Source organism: Rana temporaria, chromosome 4 (assembly GCF_905171775.1).
Source record: "Rana temporaria chromosome 4, aRanTem1.1, whole genome shotgun sequence".
NCBI classification, from domain to species: domain Eukaryota; kingdom Metazoa; phylum Chordata; class Amphibia; order Anura; family Ranidae; genus Rana; species Rana temporaria.
In genome coordinates, this window is record NC_053492.1 from 182,847,609 (window position 1) to 182,862,833 (window position 15,225).

At 42.6% G+C, this 15,225-nt stretch overlaps 1 protein-coding gene across 3 annotated transcripts in view; it reads right to left on the reverse strand.

The window, feature by feature from the left end:
• Positions 1–15,225, reverse strand: part of MCF2L2 (MCF.2 cell line derived transforming sequence-like 2) — a 366,799-nt gene that overhangs the window by 75,512 nt on the left and 276,062 nt on the right. For all 3 annotated transcript variants that reach the window (XM_040349448.1, XM_040349451.1, XM_040349447.1), the window contains exons 18-20: positions 10,667–10,736; positions 5,137–5,229; positions 1,949–2,041 (exon numbers count right to left, since the gene is read on the reverse strand). In XM_040349448.1, coding sequence (XP_040205382.1) covers positions 1,949–2,041; positions 5,137–5,229; positions 10,667–10,736 — 256 coding nt within the window. The remainder of the gene's footprint in view (positions 1–1,948; positions 2,042–5,136; positions 5,230–10,666; positions 10,737–15,225) is intronic.

Here is a 15,225-nt window from a genome sequence, read left to right on the forward strand (position 1 = left end):
ACAGGTGTTAGGGGGGCTCAGAACATAGAGGTGTGAGGGGGGCTCAGAGCATACAGGTGTTAGGGGGGCCGAGAGCATACAGGTGTGAGGGGGGCTGAGTGCATACAGGTGTGAGGGGGGCTGAGTGCGTACGGGTTTGAGGGGGGCTGAGAGCATACAGGTGTGAGTGGGGCTGAGAGCGTACAGATGTGAGTGGGGCTGAGAGCGTACAGGTGTGAGTGGGACTGAGAGTGTACAGGTTTGAGGGGGGCAGAGAGCACACAGGTGAGAGGGGGGCTGACAGCGTACAGGTGTGAGGGGGGCTAAGGCACTGAAGGACTTGGTGGGATGGGTAGTGGGCGGATTCGGTGGAATGGCTAGTGGGCGGGTCCTGGGGAATATTGGTGGTCAGGCTCGGGGGGGGGGGCGAAGCCAGGCCCAAAGCTGTGTAAGGGGCCCCACAATTTCTGATGGCTGCCCTGGGAGGGAGGGACCAGGAGAGCGAGCGAGGGACCTAAGAAGAGGAGGATACAGACTTCTCTGTGCAAATCCAATGCAACAGAGCAGGTAAGTATAACATGTTTGTTATATTTATAGGAAAAAAAACAAGCCTTTACAACCATTTTAAACTCCAACTGCAATGGCGCTGCAGCTGAACACCACCTGCAGTGAAGAAATAAGACTGCACCTGCCTACACGCTGCTGAGTCATAACATGGGATCTGCATGGAGCATGGGCTTTGCTGACTAGATAGCTTTAGCTCTGACTCAGAAGGGGTGTGTTGGATTTCTACATAGATACGACTACCACCAGTTATTTATTGAAGCTTTTTTTAAAGCTACGAAAACGTTTAAGGTGGAAACTCTAGCCAAAATGTTGATATAATTTGGGCTAACATGAGGAAAGGTTAAAACCTCTATCACATTTTTATTGCTGTTTCTGTTCCTACTAGGTAGATTTCTCTTTACTTTTTGTCCTAGTAGAAAAAAATCCCACCACTGAAAGCTGCCATCAAAAAAAGAGCTTACACACGGTAAGCACACGGTCGTTTTTTGTGATGAAAAAAAACGTAATTTTTTAGCATGACTTCATTTTAAAAAACGACGTTGCCTACACACCAAAATGCTCTAGCAAAGCGTTGTTACGTTCAGCACGTACGGCGGCACTCTGTTCCATTCAAGCTTGTGTCATAACTTGCTTCTGAGCATGTCGTTTTTTAGAAGACATAAAACAACGTTTTCCCCACACACGGTCATTTTAAATGACGTTTTTAAAAATTTCGTTTTTTTTCATCACAAAAAACGACCGTGTGTACGCGGCATTAGGGTAAGGCTGGGTTCACACTACTACACTACTTTCATCCTACTTTGCTCTGCTACATTGGTCCTACATTTATCCTACATTGGTCCTACATCCATCCTACTTTCATGAACAGGATACTACTTTGGTCCGACTTCAATGATATTCAATGGGCCTGAAGTAGGATCAATGTAGGACCAAAAGTAGTACAGGGAGCATTTTCAAAGTCGGACCGACTTGTGTAGGACGCTACAAGATGCTCTCATAGGGAAACATTGAACACAGAGCAGTAGGATGAAAGTAGTGTAGTAGTGTGAACCCAGCCTCAAGCTGAAAGGAACACCTGTCCAAGCAACTTCTGTCTTTGGGACAGGAAGTTAAGGGAAATCTCAGTAGGGGGCAGCAGTAACAACTCTACTGCTGTTTTAAAACTGAACATTTTTCTCTGGATATTAATATGGGTTTTATAAAGGCAATAATCTTTATTTTTTCTGAGTGATAATGTGTATGCAATCCTAATTGTTTTTCAGGGGCAATGCTACAGACATTGAAAAGATCATTAGTAGGCATTTTAGAGGCCATAACATCTCTTTCCATTGACTTAGTATATAAGCCAAATAACATTTTCAAAAAGTAGCATAAAATGTTAAGTAAAAGTATAAAGTATTACCTTCAAAAGCAGCTGATACTTTGTAATTCTCTGGACTGGTTTCAAAAGATAGGCATCCAAAGAAAGTTTGTGATCCAATTTTCGTTGACATTCCTTTATGAAAATGAGATCAGATTAAAATGTATTCATAAGTTAGTCAGTAGATAATGACTTTGTTTTGCAGTTTACAAAAAAATGGCTATACTTTACACAACCAGTTTTATGCGTAGAACTGTATAGGTGTATATATCTGTAACAACGTTTCTTTAAAAGAGAGAGTTTTTTTTCTTCCAAAATCATACTTAACTAGGTGGATGCAGCATCGGTTCAACACTGAGAACCGAGCGATCGAACACCGCTGATGAACACCGCTTGTGACTGTCAGTCCCTGGCTCTCTACTCTGCCCCCACCTCGGTCACTGGAGTGCTGGGCTGTTGGGGGAGCAGCTGGCATAAGCTCTCAGAGGCTCCCTGAGAGGCTGAGTCCGGTGCTGGTCCAGGCATGTGGGCGGATCCCGACTTCATTGTCACGATCTTGCCAGAGTCTTGATCGGCTCTTAAACATCAGCCAACAGTGGGCTTCGGCCGCTGTCTGCTGAAAACAGGTCACAGAAGTGCAGAACAAACTGCACTCCTGTGATTCACAGGAAAAGTACAGCCAAACAAGCTTTGGTAGTACTTCTTCTTTAAAACATAGTTTTGAGTCTGTAAGAAACTAAGATAAGTGTTTGTTTTTTCTGACAATACGTAATATCAATTTACACAAAATGTGCAATTAATGTTAAAAGTTTTAACCACTTAACGACCGCCCACTGTAAATATACATCGGTTTTTTAAAGATGGATATCTCGGTAACGGCAACAGCTGCTGCCACAACCGAGATATCCATCTCTTTAGTGAGCAGTCCTGTAAACTAGAACGGCGGTCTCCGCGGCAGATTCACCGCAAGATCGCCGTTATCGGTGGTGGGAGAGGGCCCCCCCTCCCGCCACTCTCCCGCGCCCTCCGCCGCTTACCGGAGCCGTTTTTTTTTTTGCACTTAAGTCTAAATATGAGATCTGAGGTCTTTTTGACCCCAGATCTCATATTTAAGAGGACCTGTCATGCTTTTTTTTATTACAAGGGATGTTTACATACAATTCCTTGTAATAGGAAAAAAAGTGATAATTTTTTTTTTATTTCAGTGTACAAAATTAAAAAAAGAAATAAAAATAAATAAGAAAAAATTTTTTTTAAAGCGCCCCATCCCAACGAACTCGCGCGCAGAAGCGAACGCATACGCGAGTAGCGCCCGCATATGAAAACGGTGTTCAAACTACACAAGTGCGGTATCGCCGCGATCGTTAGAGCGAAAGCAATAATTCTAGCCCTAGACCTCCTCTGTAGCTCAAAAAATGCAACCTATAGAATTTTTTAAACGTCGCCTATCTAGATTTTTAAGGGTAAAAGTTTGATGCCATGCCACGAGCGGGCGCAATTTTTAAGCGTGACATGTTGGGTATTTTTTTTACTCGGCATAACATTATCTTTCACAATATATAAAAAAACTGGGCCAAATTTATTTTTGTCTTATTTTTGAATTAAAAAAAGTGATTTTTTTCCAAAAAAAGTGCACTTGTAAGACCGCTGCGCAAATACGGTGTGACAAAAAGTATTGCAATGACCGCCATTTTATTCTCTAGGGTGTTAGAAAAAAATATATATAATGTTTGGGGGTTTTAAGTAATTTTCTAGCAAAAAAAAATGTTTTAGTCTTGTAAACACCAAATCTGAAAAACACCTTACGTCCTTAAGTGGTTAAACTGACTAGGTGTGATAAGGGACTTCATGACTGGATATAAAACTAATATATTACCTGGTTCGTCCTGACTACTATATCGTTTTTGGTATAGGTTTAACACAATATGACCAAAACTGTAAAACATTTGTTCAACTTTCCCAAAATTATTTTTGCAAGACTAGTAAATCTGTTTAAAAAGAACCAAAAATACAATTTAGGTACTCCCCCCAATCTTTACAAGCTTGAACTCTATTCCCACTACAAGGCCAAACTGCAGTCAGGATCTGCAACATTTATTTTAAAAAATGTAACTTTTTTAAACACCCCCTGCCACCACCATCACCAGACAAATCACCCCCTGCCACCACCACCACCAGACATATTACCCCCTGCCACCACCACCACCAGACATATTACCCCCTGCCACCACCAGACATATCACCCCCTGCCACCACCACCAGACATATGACCCCCTGCCACCACCACCACCAGACATATTACCCCCTGCCACCACCACCACCAGACATATCACCCCCTGCCACCACCACCAGACATATCACCCCCTGCCAACCACCATCAGACATAACACCCCCCCGTCACCATCATCCGTCCTGTGGGCTGCCTGTCTCAGTGACAGTCTTTCTCTGAGCTGTGAGTGCACTCACCATCAGGCTCAGTGCCTCAGCCAGGAGTCCGTTGCACCAGTCCAGTCCGGTCCAGTTAGGTCAAAGTCTGCGACTCCCACGCCCATTTTTCGGTGCCTACAAACGTATGCCCCGCCACCTAATTATAGCAAGGCTCCGCCTACATGCAAAAAAGTCCCCCTGAATTTTTTTTTGCAATGTTGGCAACTATGCATATTGTCACGTCAGCACCAAAGGCCTCTGTCATAAATCATTTATGTTATATGGGTCAGGCATCATTAGCAAATTTAGTGCTCACTTAAAGTGGCACTTAAGTCAGAAAATTGAAAAGTCCTGCTAGATCACTTTAGACTGGCCCCTTTTGCATGTTTAGCTATGTAAAATGTTACAAAATAAGTGTTTATACTGTTTAAAATAAAGTAATACATTGTCTCACCCAGCTCTACACATGCTCGGATGCTCTCTATTTTTAGGCACTGTTATGACCCTGTAGAGGCCAATCTGCTGACAGCCTATGGATTTACTGCTGCTCAGGGGCTCTGGGCTAAAGCAAAATGGCAGCCTTCAGCAAGAAGAAACAGTAGCAATGCTGGAGGCAACTTACAGCACACACTAATTTTATTAGCATAATTATTAATGTGGAATGTATGTTCCTTGCTAAAGAATATAATTTTTATCAAGTTGCTTTGGGTAAAGTTCCCCTTTAACTAAATGATTACATTGTTCAATTTAAATTGCATATATATTGCAATGCAAAATTTATTTTCTACATGAATGCCACTTACCTGAAAAAAAATGCTTTCAGCGCACTGCCTCCAAAGGGCTTCTGATCTTGGTTTATTTTGGCAGTACTTTTCATAAATTTGAAGGTCTTCCTTCTACAGGAATAGCGATGTGTTACACATTAATACCATTTAGATTGTATATTACAGCTATATTAAAGTTATATGAAGCATGATATCCCATAAGTATGCATTAGAATGTATATTACAGCAATTACAGTAACATAAAATGATGCATATCACATAACATGTGGCAAATTCTTAGTGATAAAATAAATTTTATACCTTAAAATGTGTTGTCTCTGCTTAACCAGTGGCTATACACGTTGCAAGTTCTTTAAAGTAAAAATCGCAATTGTTGCAACCTGTATTTTTAGTTTACTGTATAACACCATTATATCTGCCACAATAAGGGGTTCTATTTGTAAATTGTGTGTCATTTATTCTTGGCTAGATATAATTTCTTCTGCCCTGCTTTACATTAGCTTCTCTCCTTGGTATAAAAATAAGCAAAATGGCAAAGTCAAAGTGGCACATGGAAATTGTCAACAATTCATCATAACAGTCATACCCTACTGCAAACTATATGAATTCCATTGTATGATTTTAAATTGGCAAAATATGTCTTCAAAATAGGTTTCTCCATTAAAAGTGCATTGTTGTAAGTTAGTCACAACACCACTTTATGCCAAAGCAAAGGTATTGAAACTGGTGCAGACAAAAAAGAAATGACTTAAAGCAGGGCTCAAAATTTCAAGTCCTGAGCTACTAGCCAGGCCTCAAGAGTTACTCGCCACCAGTTGCCCCACCTAATTCATACACTGCCCTGCGCCTAATTGCACCCGTAAACACACCCTCGTAGATTATCTCATGGAATGACACTGTTAAATGTTTTATGCAGAACCAAGTTACAAAATTAAATATTACCAACAACAACTTTAACAAAATGGGACAGGGCACTGGGGTCAGACCAGAGGGACAGGGCACTGTGGTCAGACCAGAGGGACAGGGCACTGGGGGCAGATCAGAGGGACAGGGCACTAGAACTGGGTCTCTTCCCCATTCTCTTGCTGTCTCCTCTGCAACTCCCATCCATCCTCTCCAGTGGCGTCTCCAGCTTTCATATTTAGGGGGGGCACATGGGGGGACAGGGACAAAAGTAGGGGGGCCAACTATAAAATGCAATTTATAGTAGGGGGGCCCTTTATTACGATTCCACTATGGGCCCTTTCACATGTTCTGCAGTGAGCTCCCTTCCTACTATACTGGGGCCCCCCAGGGTGGCAGAAAACAAGAGATATATGTCACCAGCAAACCAAGAAAATATAAGGGTCCAAAGCAGTGGGAGAACTATCAGGGTTTCAAAGGTTGTCTTGCCACCGGGCCCTGGTGTTCTGCCACAGTGGGGATCCCCAGCTGTCCTGTCCCTGCTATTTACAGCGCTGGTCTGGCGTCTGTCTCCTTGGCAGCGGCGGCAGTCTATTAGAACCTAGTGCTGGTGACATTATGGGTGCATGCAGGGGAAGGCTGGCACTATTGGTTATAGAGAGCCGAGCCCCCAGCTGGTCACCTAGCAGCAGTAATGCTGTATAACCTTCTCTGTTGACATGCTGATCGGCATGTGATGCTCCCAGTCAGATCTAATAAACACAGTATTTATTAGCATCAAGAGTACAACCACATAAATATAATCAACCATATGATCAGCAGCCATGTGGGCTCTATGCCTGTAAAGTGTGGGCTTTGATCAATAAAATCACTGATATTTATGACTAAGATTTGACTAAGAGCATCACCTGGATTGCATCCCGATCAGCATGTCAGAGAAGGCTCCACTGCTGCTAAGCAACCTGCAGGGAGCTCAACAGTCTACAACCAATAGAGATGGGCTCGGGTGTGTTTGAAATCCCACATGCCTGATCCCGCCAGGAAGCCGACACTCCACAGTGCTAATCAATGTATGGGCTGCCTAAGAGCCAAGACCAGCCATAGACACTTTTAAATCTCAGCTGGTTCAGCAGAAACTGGCTGAGATTTGAACCATTAATGAGCAGATTCTCTTATGATTATCACTAGTGGTTGCTGTATAGTCACTAGTGATAATCACTGTTTGTCGGGAGAATATAATTGCTGGGCAGGAGGGATATTCCCATCACCACTGTCTCGGGGGGGACAGAAGGGATGGAGATAATGTAGTTCAGTGATTACAGTGTACTGCAGTCTGCAGTGCACACACTTAAACACGGCCCAGGCTAGAATATCTGGTTGTGTGAGCGCTCGCATTATGCAGTGTCGGCGAGCACAGGGAGGGGGAGGAATCCCCCGCAGAGCTGACTGGGGACGCTCTCCCTCTCGGGGAGCAAAATACAAAAATGCAAAAAAAAAAAAAAATTTTTTTTTTTTTGGGGGGGCACATGGTGGGGCACAGCATGATGTTGGGGGGGTCAGGGCCCCCTCTGGCCCCCCCCTAGGGACGCCTCTGATCCTCTCTCTCTCTCTCCCATTCATCTCATCATCAGGAGCCTGTGTGTGCGGCTCCACGCTTGCATGTCCCCACTTCCCCCTTTTATTCAGGCTGGCAGTGAGGAGAGGAGGTGCAGCACAGCGGGAGGGAGTACAATCCAACGCTGAGATCCACACAACTGCACAGCCATTGACACCATAGCAGAGCGCACACTGACAGCGCACAGCACACATTGAGACCAGTCTGTTCACAGTGCTCAGGCTGAACTGCTGGACACTTACATAGAGCACAAGGAGAAGAAAACTGTACTAACTGGAAGGCTGCTGCTGTCATGTCAGGGCAACTTTCAGTGAGCGCTGCACCAGAGTGGTAATTTTTGCAATCCTCCACCTCACTCATTACTTTCTGCTCTCCAGCTACATTGGTCGGGGGAGGGGGGGCAGGCTCAGAGAGGTCATACTGTTAGGTCCCATGGCTTAATGAGAATTGTAAGGAGAGCACCTGTGTACTGCTCTGCCTGTGTGCGGTTCACCAGACTACTTTTCCCGAGCATGCACCTTTCCTCTTCGGCCACCAATCTCATCGGGACTCTAAGTGTAGGCACAGATTGGAGGGAGATTGGTCATGTAGCCCTGTCATCACTCGCCCCCAGCTTAAATCCACTCGCCAAATGCTAGTAGGCGAGTGGACATTTTGAGGGCTGACTTAAAGCATTTGTTACCCCAACACTTTAATATTGCTGATATGTTCCTCAGCCTGCTGTACTATTTACGTGTATGAGAAAGTATCCTGTTCTCTTTGTTTTGCTTCCTTTATGTGAAATCGATGGTGTTCCTGCCAGTCCATCTGCTTTCCTATGAAAAACTGACCACACTAAATAGGAGAACAAACTGTGGTCAGTTCTCTAGCAATGCTGGGAAATTGGTGTACAATCCTCCAATGATCAGACTTGTCCTGACAGGCCCCGCTGCACAGTCATTCACTGGCAAGCTCAGTGCTCGTTGTGCACAGACATGTGTGGACTATGGAGAGGAGACTATAGAATAAAACCAGAGCCGCCAAGCTAGAGCCGTCTGACTGAGCCCTGCACCTGAGAGGAGGTCAGTGACAGGCCATTCTGAGGGGAGGGGGGTTGCTGATGTAAGAGAGGAGTGAATACAATAATGTAAGGGGGCACTGATATAAAGGTTCCCCCTATATTAGTAGCACCCCCTCCCTTACCTTAGTGTATTCACTCTGCGGAAGGTGGTCTCTAGTCACCAATCCCTGTCACATCAGGGTTCCCGCTTAGATCATGATCTGCAGCATTTCCCTTTACATAAGAGTTCCCTTTCAATGTAAGGGGGAATCCTGCAGACTACTTGCTAATAGCACTAGCTACGTGTTTATAGTCCAAATATTGATATTTGCACTGTTTAGCACTGAAAACTGTAATGCCGCGTACACACTATAACTTTATGTGATGAAAAAAAAAGTTTTTTTTTGTGAAGTAAAAAACAAAGTTTTTGAAACTTCAATTTTCAAAAACGACGTTGCCTACACACCATCGTTTTTTCACAATGCTCTAGCAAAGCGTGGTTACGTTCAGCACTTTTTTCCATTGAAGCTCGCTTTATAACTAGCTTCTGGGCATGCGCGGGTTTAAAAACGTCGTTTTAAACGTCGTTTTTGCTACACGCGGTGATTTTTTGTGAAACAAAAAACGACGTTTTGAAAAACGACACAAAAAATTGAAGCATGCTTCAATTTTTTTTTGTCGTTTTTCACAAGACATAAAACAACGTTTCCCCCCCCACACACGGTCATTTAAATTGACGTTTTTAAAAACGTCGTTTTTTTTTCATCACATAAAGTGATGGTGTGTACGCGGCATAATTTTAGGTACTTTTTTGCAGTGTCAGCAAAATATGTGGCTCTGTCAGTAAATGTCAAGTTTTTGTGTCAGTAACAAATTGGCGCTGTTCGTAAATTTTGGCGTCCTGCCAGTAAATTTCACTTCAGGGGGTTGGCAACACTGAAAGGGACACAGATGTAAAAAAATAATCTGACAGGGGGTATAGCCCTTCCTTACTCTATCCAAAAAAGTTTTGCCTATAGTTCTACTTTAAACTAAGGTCATGCTTGCACCTTGCACACTAATCAAGTTAGTTACCAATTTGCGGAAAGACATATCCATGCACCATACAATACAAATGGTGCACACAGGACCAAGTGTAAAGCCCTGTACAGACGGGCCAGAATCTCGCCAGGAAAAAAACATTGATTTTCCCAACTGGATTCTTGGCAAGAATCTCTTGCCGCCCGAGTGTACAGACACTTCTTTTAAAAAAAACAGCGGTTCTCTTGAAAGGCAAGAACGCAGTGACGTCATCGCATATGACGAGCATGCACTCATCACATTCGATGCCGTCGCCGCCATCTTGCTGCACCCTACCTATGTCTAGGAAGCTACCATGCATGCGTCAAAGTCATTTCGAGCATGCGCGGGTTTCCAAGGCGACCAGGTAAGTATGCACACTCTAAGGTTTCTCGGCAGGAAAACTGCCGAGAATCTCACGACGAGAAAATAGAGAACATGTTCTCTATTTTTCTCGTCTATATTCTGGGCAGTTTTCTTGTCGAGAAACCTGAAAGCCTCATACACGGGCACGGTACACTCGGCAAAAAAGCTCTGCCAGCAGTTTTCTTGCTGGTTCTTGCCGAGTAAATCGAGCATGTGTTCGAGGCTTAAGACTGGCTATACATTATACAATTTTCTTGTACAACTTTTCTTTAGATTGTATGCAATCAGGTAGGCCCTTGCACTACGTAATTGAAGGTAAATCTAAAGAAAATTTTATAAGAAAATTGTATTGTGTATGGCCAGCTTAACAGTGGCTAAGGACTAGCAAGAGTCCAACGCAATTTGTCTACTAACCGGTGGATTCATTAGGATAGGCTGCACTTCTCTTTTTCTACCTCTTCTGTACCACAATGACATAAACTTGCTACATCGGCGCATCCTAACATCCTCTAAAATGTTTGGGCAGCTTTAGGCTCTAAATGTATTACAATAGACATATATCTTACCCTTTTCAAAAAACATTTTCCAAGTGAATCTGTATCTTCAGTACAATTCTCCAGTTCTTTAAGAAAAGTTCTGAAAAAAAAAAAAATTCTGTTTAAAGAAAAGATGTAAACACAGATAAATGCATTTGCCCTGACTCCAGCAAAAATTATGTTATTTTAGTTTGGGATAGAGTTACATTTATGTCAGTTTTACCTCATTGAGGAGATATGACTGTAAATACGTGCATCGGGGTTGCCCACATACAAAAAAAGTAGATTGTGCTACATGTTACATTCTACCGTATAGGGCCCTTCTAGGGCCATTATTAATGGACCTACAGGGGCTTTTAAAGGGTTGCCTTTGGAAAATGTAGGGTAAAAGTATATTGGGCTAAAAATGTACAATCCATTCTAAAGAATCTCCTGTATGACACATCCTTCTTAACCGCTTGCTGACTGCCTCACGTAGATATATGTCGGGAGAATGGCACGGGCAGGCAAAGTAACGTATATATACATTGCTTTAAACCTGCCCCCTAGCAGACGTGCGCGCTGCCTTCTCCGCGGACTCAATGTCCGATGGTGTCCCGCGATCAGGTCACGGAATGGCAGAATGGGGGGATGTCGTTGTAAACAAGACCTCTCCCTATTCTGCCTAGTGACACAGCACTGATCGTCTGCTCCCTCTCATCAGGAGCAGCGATCAGTGACATGTCACAGTAAGCCACACCCCCTAACAGTTAGAATCACTCCCTAGGACACACTTAACCCCTTCAGCGCCCCCTACCCCCCTTCACTACCAGTCACATTTTCACAGTAAGCAGTGCATTTTTATAGCACTGATTGCTGTATAAATGTGAATGGTCACAAAATAGCGCCAAAAGTGTCCGATGTGTCCGCCATATTGTTGCAGTCACGATAAAAATTGCAGATCGCCGCCATAACAAGTAAAAAAAAAATTATTGTAAAAATGCCATAAAACTACCCCTATTTTGTAGACGCTATAACTTTTGCGCAAACCAATCAATATACGCTTATTGCGATTTTTACCAAAATTATGTAAAGTAAAAAAAAAATTATAGTAAAAATGCCATAAAACTACCCCTATTTTGTAGTCACTATAACTTTTGCGGAAACCAATCAATATACGCTTATTGCGATTTCTTTTACCAAAAATATGTAGAAGAATATATATCGGACTAAACTGAGAAAATGTTTTATTATTTTTTTTAAATTGGGGATATTTATTATAGCAAAAAGTACAAAATTGCTCCAAAAGCTCCAAAATTGTCACCACCAAAAGAAAGCTCTATTTGTGGGAAAAAAATATGTCAATTTTGTTTGGAAGCCACGTTGCATGACCACGCAATTGTCAGTTAAATCGACGCAGTGCCGAATCGCAAAAAGTAGCCCGGTCATTTGGCAGCCAAATGGTCTGGGGCTAAAGTGGTTAAAATGGCAAAATAAAAAAATGCAAAAAACATGCAAGGAAAAAAAAACCTAATTTCATATGCTACGCTCAAGTGGGAATGAGGGCTTAAGAAGCTGAGGAGTAAATATGTTGTTGAGATTTTCAGAACAGTTTAATTTTAAGAAAATTATCGCTAATCTAATTGAATAAACATGTTTGTTTTGCAGCTAAAGATAATAATCGCTGACAGTTTAGATACAGATAATTGAGTTTGAATGATGGCAGCAGTTTACAGAATGTTTGTGTACGTATACTGATATAAAACGAAGATTGTATTAAGCTTGAGTTAACTCTTTGAGTGAAGCGTGTTGGTCGCCTGTCATCCAGGTGTGACAGTCTGTATGCAGCAGGTTACAGAACGCTTGTGTACGTTGCAAACATTTTAACACCACCATCATAAATTAACTTATGCCGAGTACACACGATCGGAAATTCTGACAAGAAAAGTCCGATGTGAGCTTTTGGTCAGAAATTCCGACCGTGTGTGTGCTCAAAACACGCATGCTCAGAATCAAGCAGAAGAGCCGAAATGCCTATTGACCTTCATTGATCTTGGCTCGTCGTACGTCTTGTACGTCACCGCGTTCTTGGCAGTTGGAATTTCCGACAAGATTTGTATGACCGTGTGTATGCAACACAAGTTTGAGCCAGCATTCCGTCAGAAAAAATCCACAGTTTTCTTGTCGGAATTTCCGATCGTGTGTACACGGCATTACAGTTATAGGAAGCACAAAATGATTCAGGTAACCTGCTGCAATTACGTCACTTTAATTTATTACAAGCATACTGATATAAAACTAAGATTGTAGTAAGCTCTTTTTGAGCGAAGCGCATCGGTTGCCTGTGATCCATACGTGACAGTCTGTATGTCGGAGAGTTTAATAAATTTGAATTACATTTTAAAACAGTATGCAGCTTGGATTCCTCTTCATGAGTTTTGTGGATAGATTATTTGGAGTCTAAGGACAGCTGAGGAGGTGTGCCTGTAACAATATTCCTTGTACTACATTAAGATTGTTTGTTGTGGTGGTACCTGTGCTTTGCCCATGAAGGTCAGCTTACTGCACCCCCCTTTTCCTTCATCCACCTCTCCTTCTACTTACCTATGCATACTTTACACCATCTATTACACCCCTTTGCACCTAGTCTGTGATGGCGGCAGGGCCGGCCCTATGATGGGACCGGGTGGTACCATGGGTACCAGGCAGCACTTTTAGGGGGCAGCATACTGATGCCCACCAGCCCGTTCCGCCAGCTCCGCTACCCGAATAAAATTGATGTCCTTTTTCCCCCACAAATAGAGCTTTCTTTTGGTGATATTTGATCACCTCTGCGGTTTTTATTTTTTGTGCTATAAATATATATATTTTTTAACTTTTTGCTATAATAAATATCCCCAAAATTTAGAAAAATAAACTATTTTCTTCAGTTAAGGCCAATATTTATTCTTCTACATATTTTTGGTACAAAAAAAACAAAACACAATTAGCGTACATTGATTAGTTTGCGCAAAAGACATTGTGGCCGCCGGCAATTCACAGGTCCCTTTATACTCCTGGATACTTGTATAGAGCCATGGCAGGTCCTTTTATACGCCTATATGCATGTATAGAGCCATGACAGACCCTCTTTATACATCTATAGAGCCATGACAGGCCCTCAATATACTCCTTTATACATGTATAGAGCCACGACAGGTCCTCTTTATACTCCGATATACATTTATAGAGCCATGGCAGGTCCTCTTTATATTCCTTTACATGTAAAGAGTCTCGACAGGTCCTCTATATACATGTATAGAGCCATGACAGGTCCTCTTTATATTTCTTTATACATGTATAGAGCCATGGCAGGTTCTCTTTATACATCTATAGAGCCATGACAGGCCCTCGTTATACTCCTTTATACATGTATAGAGCCATGTCAAGTACTCTTTATAGTCCTATATACATTTATAGAGCCATGACAGGTCCTCTTGATATTCCTTTACATGTAAAGAGTAATGACAGGTCCTCTATATACATGTATAGAGCCATGACAGGTCCTCTTTATACTCCTATACATGTATAGAGCAATGACAGGTCCTCTTTATACTCCTTTATACATGTATAGAGCCATGACGGGTCCCCTTTAGTTATCATGATATATAATAATGAATGTGGGGGCCTTTTGGTTGGCGTGATTTTTTTTCTGGGGGGGGGGCAGCGTTTCATTCTTGGTCCCAGGCAGCACAATGTTTTGGGCCGGCACTTGATTGCGGTGTGGGTGTCAAGAGGGGACTATGCTTCATATATGGGCTGAGTGCCCCCAGATTACTTAATTGCCCATATTGTCAAATTCAGTTAGAAATGCACAATTTGATATACTTCACCACTTTCTGACAAAAGCTAGAGTAATAATCCCTAGACATTGGAAATCAGTGGTGACTACTTTGGCTGAATGGATATTGGAAATGTATTCGCTCATGAATCCAGAATACTTACTAGCGGTGGAATATGATCGCTTGGATAAATAAGTTGCAACTTGGACTACATATCGTAACATGCAGGAGTTTGGATCCATCTTTGTCCCTTAATGTGGTTACCAGAGCGTGGCGCAGAGTACTTTTTGTGGGGGTTTTTGTTTTGTTTTTGTTTTTGTTATGCCCCAGGCTCGTTTTTGACATGGAGCATAGTTTGGGAGTTGTTTATCTTATTATGAGATTGTGGGATCTGCATGACCATTGTGGGGTGCTTAGGTACCCTTTTATTCATAAGTATACATTTAAGAAGAGAGAGAGAAATCAGAGCTGCTTTTTTCTGGCATTGTGCTGAATTAATCAGGCTCAGTAAATATTTTGGGGGGGCTGGGGGGAAGCTGAACATGTGAGGTTATTTTACAGAAAATTCATCAAGGTAAAAAAAAAAAAACTTAAAGGATAAGTTCACCTTTTGGAACACGTTACATGTTCCACCCGTATTTAGGGTGTAACATGTAACATGTTCTAGCAGCTGCAGCCTCTACAGCCTCTCCCCCTCTCCAGTGACAGTGGGCGGGCATCTTCTCCAGGCGCCCGCTGTCACTATTTGAAAATAACATCATTAATTGACAGTCCTCAGTGAATGGGAAA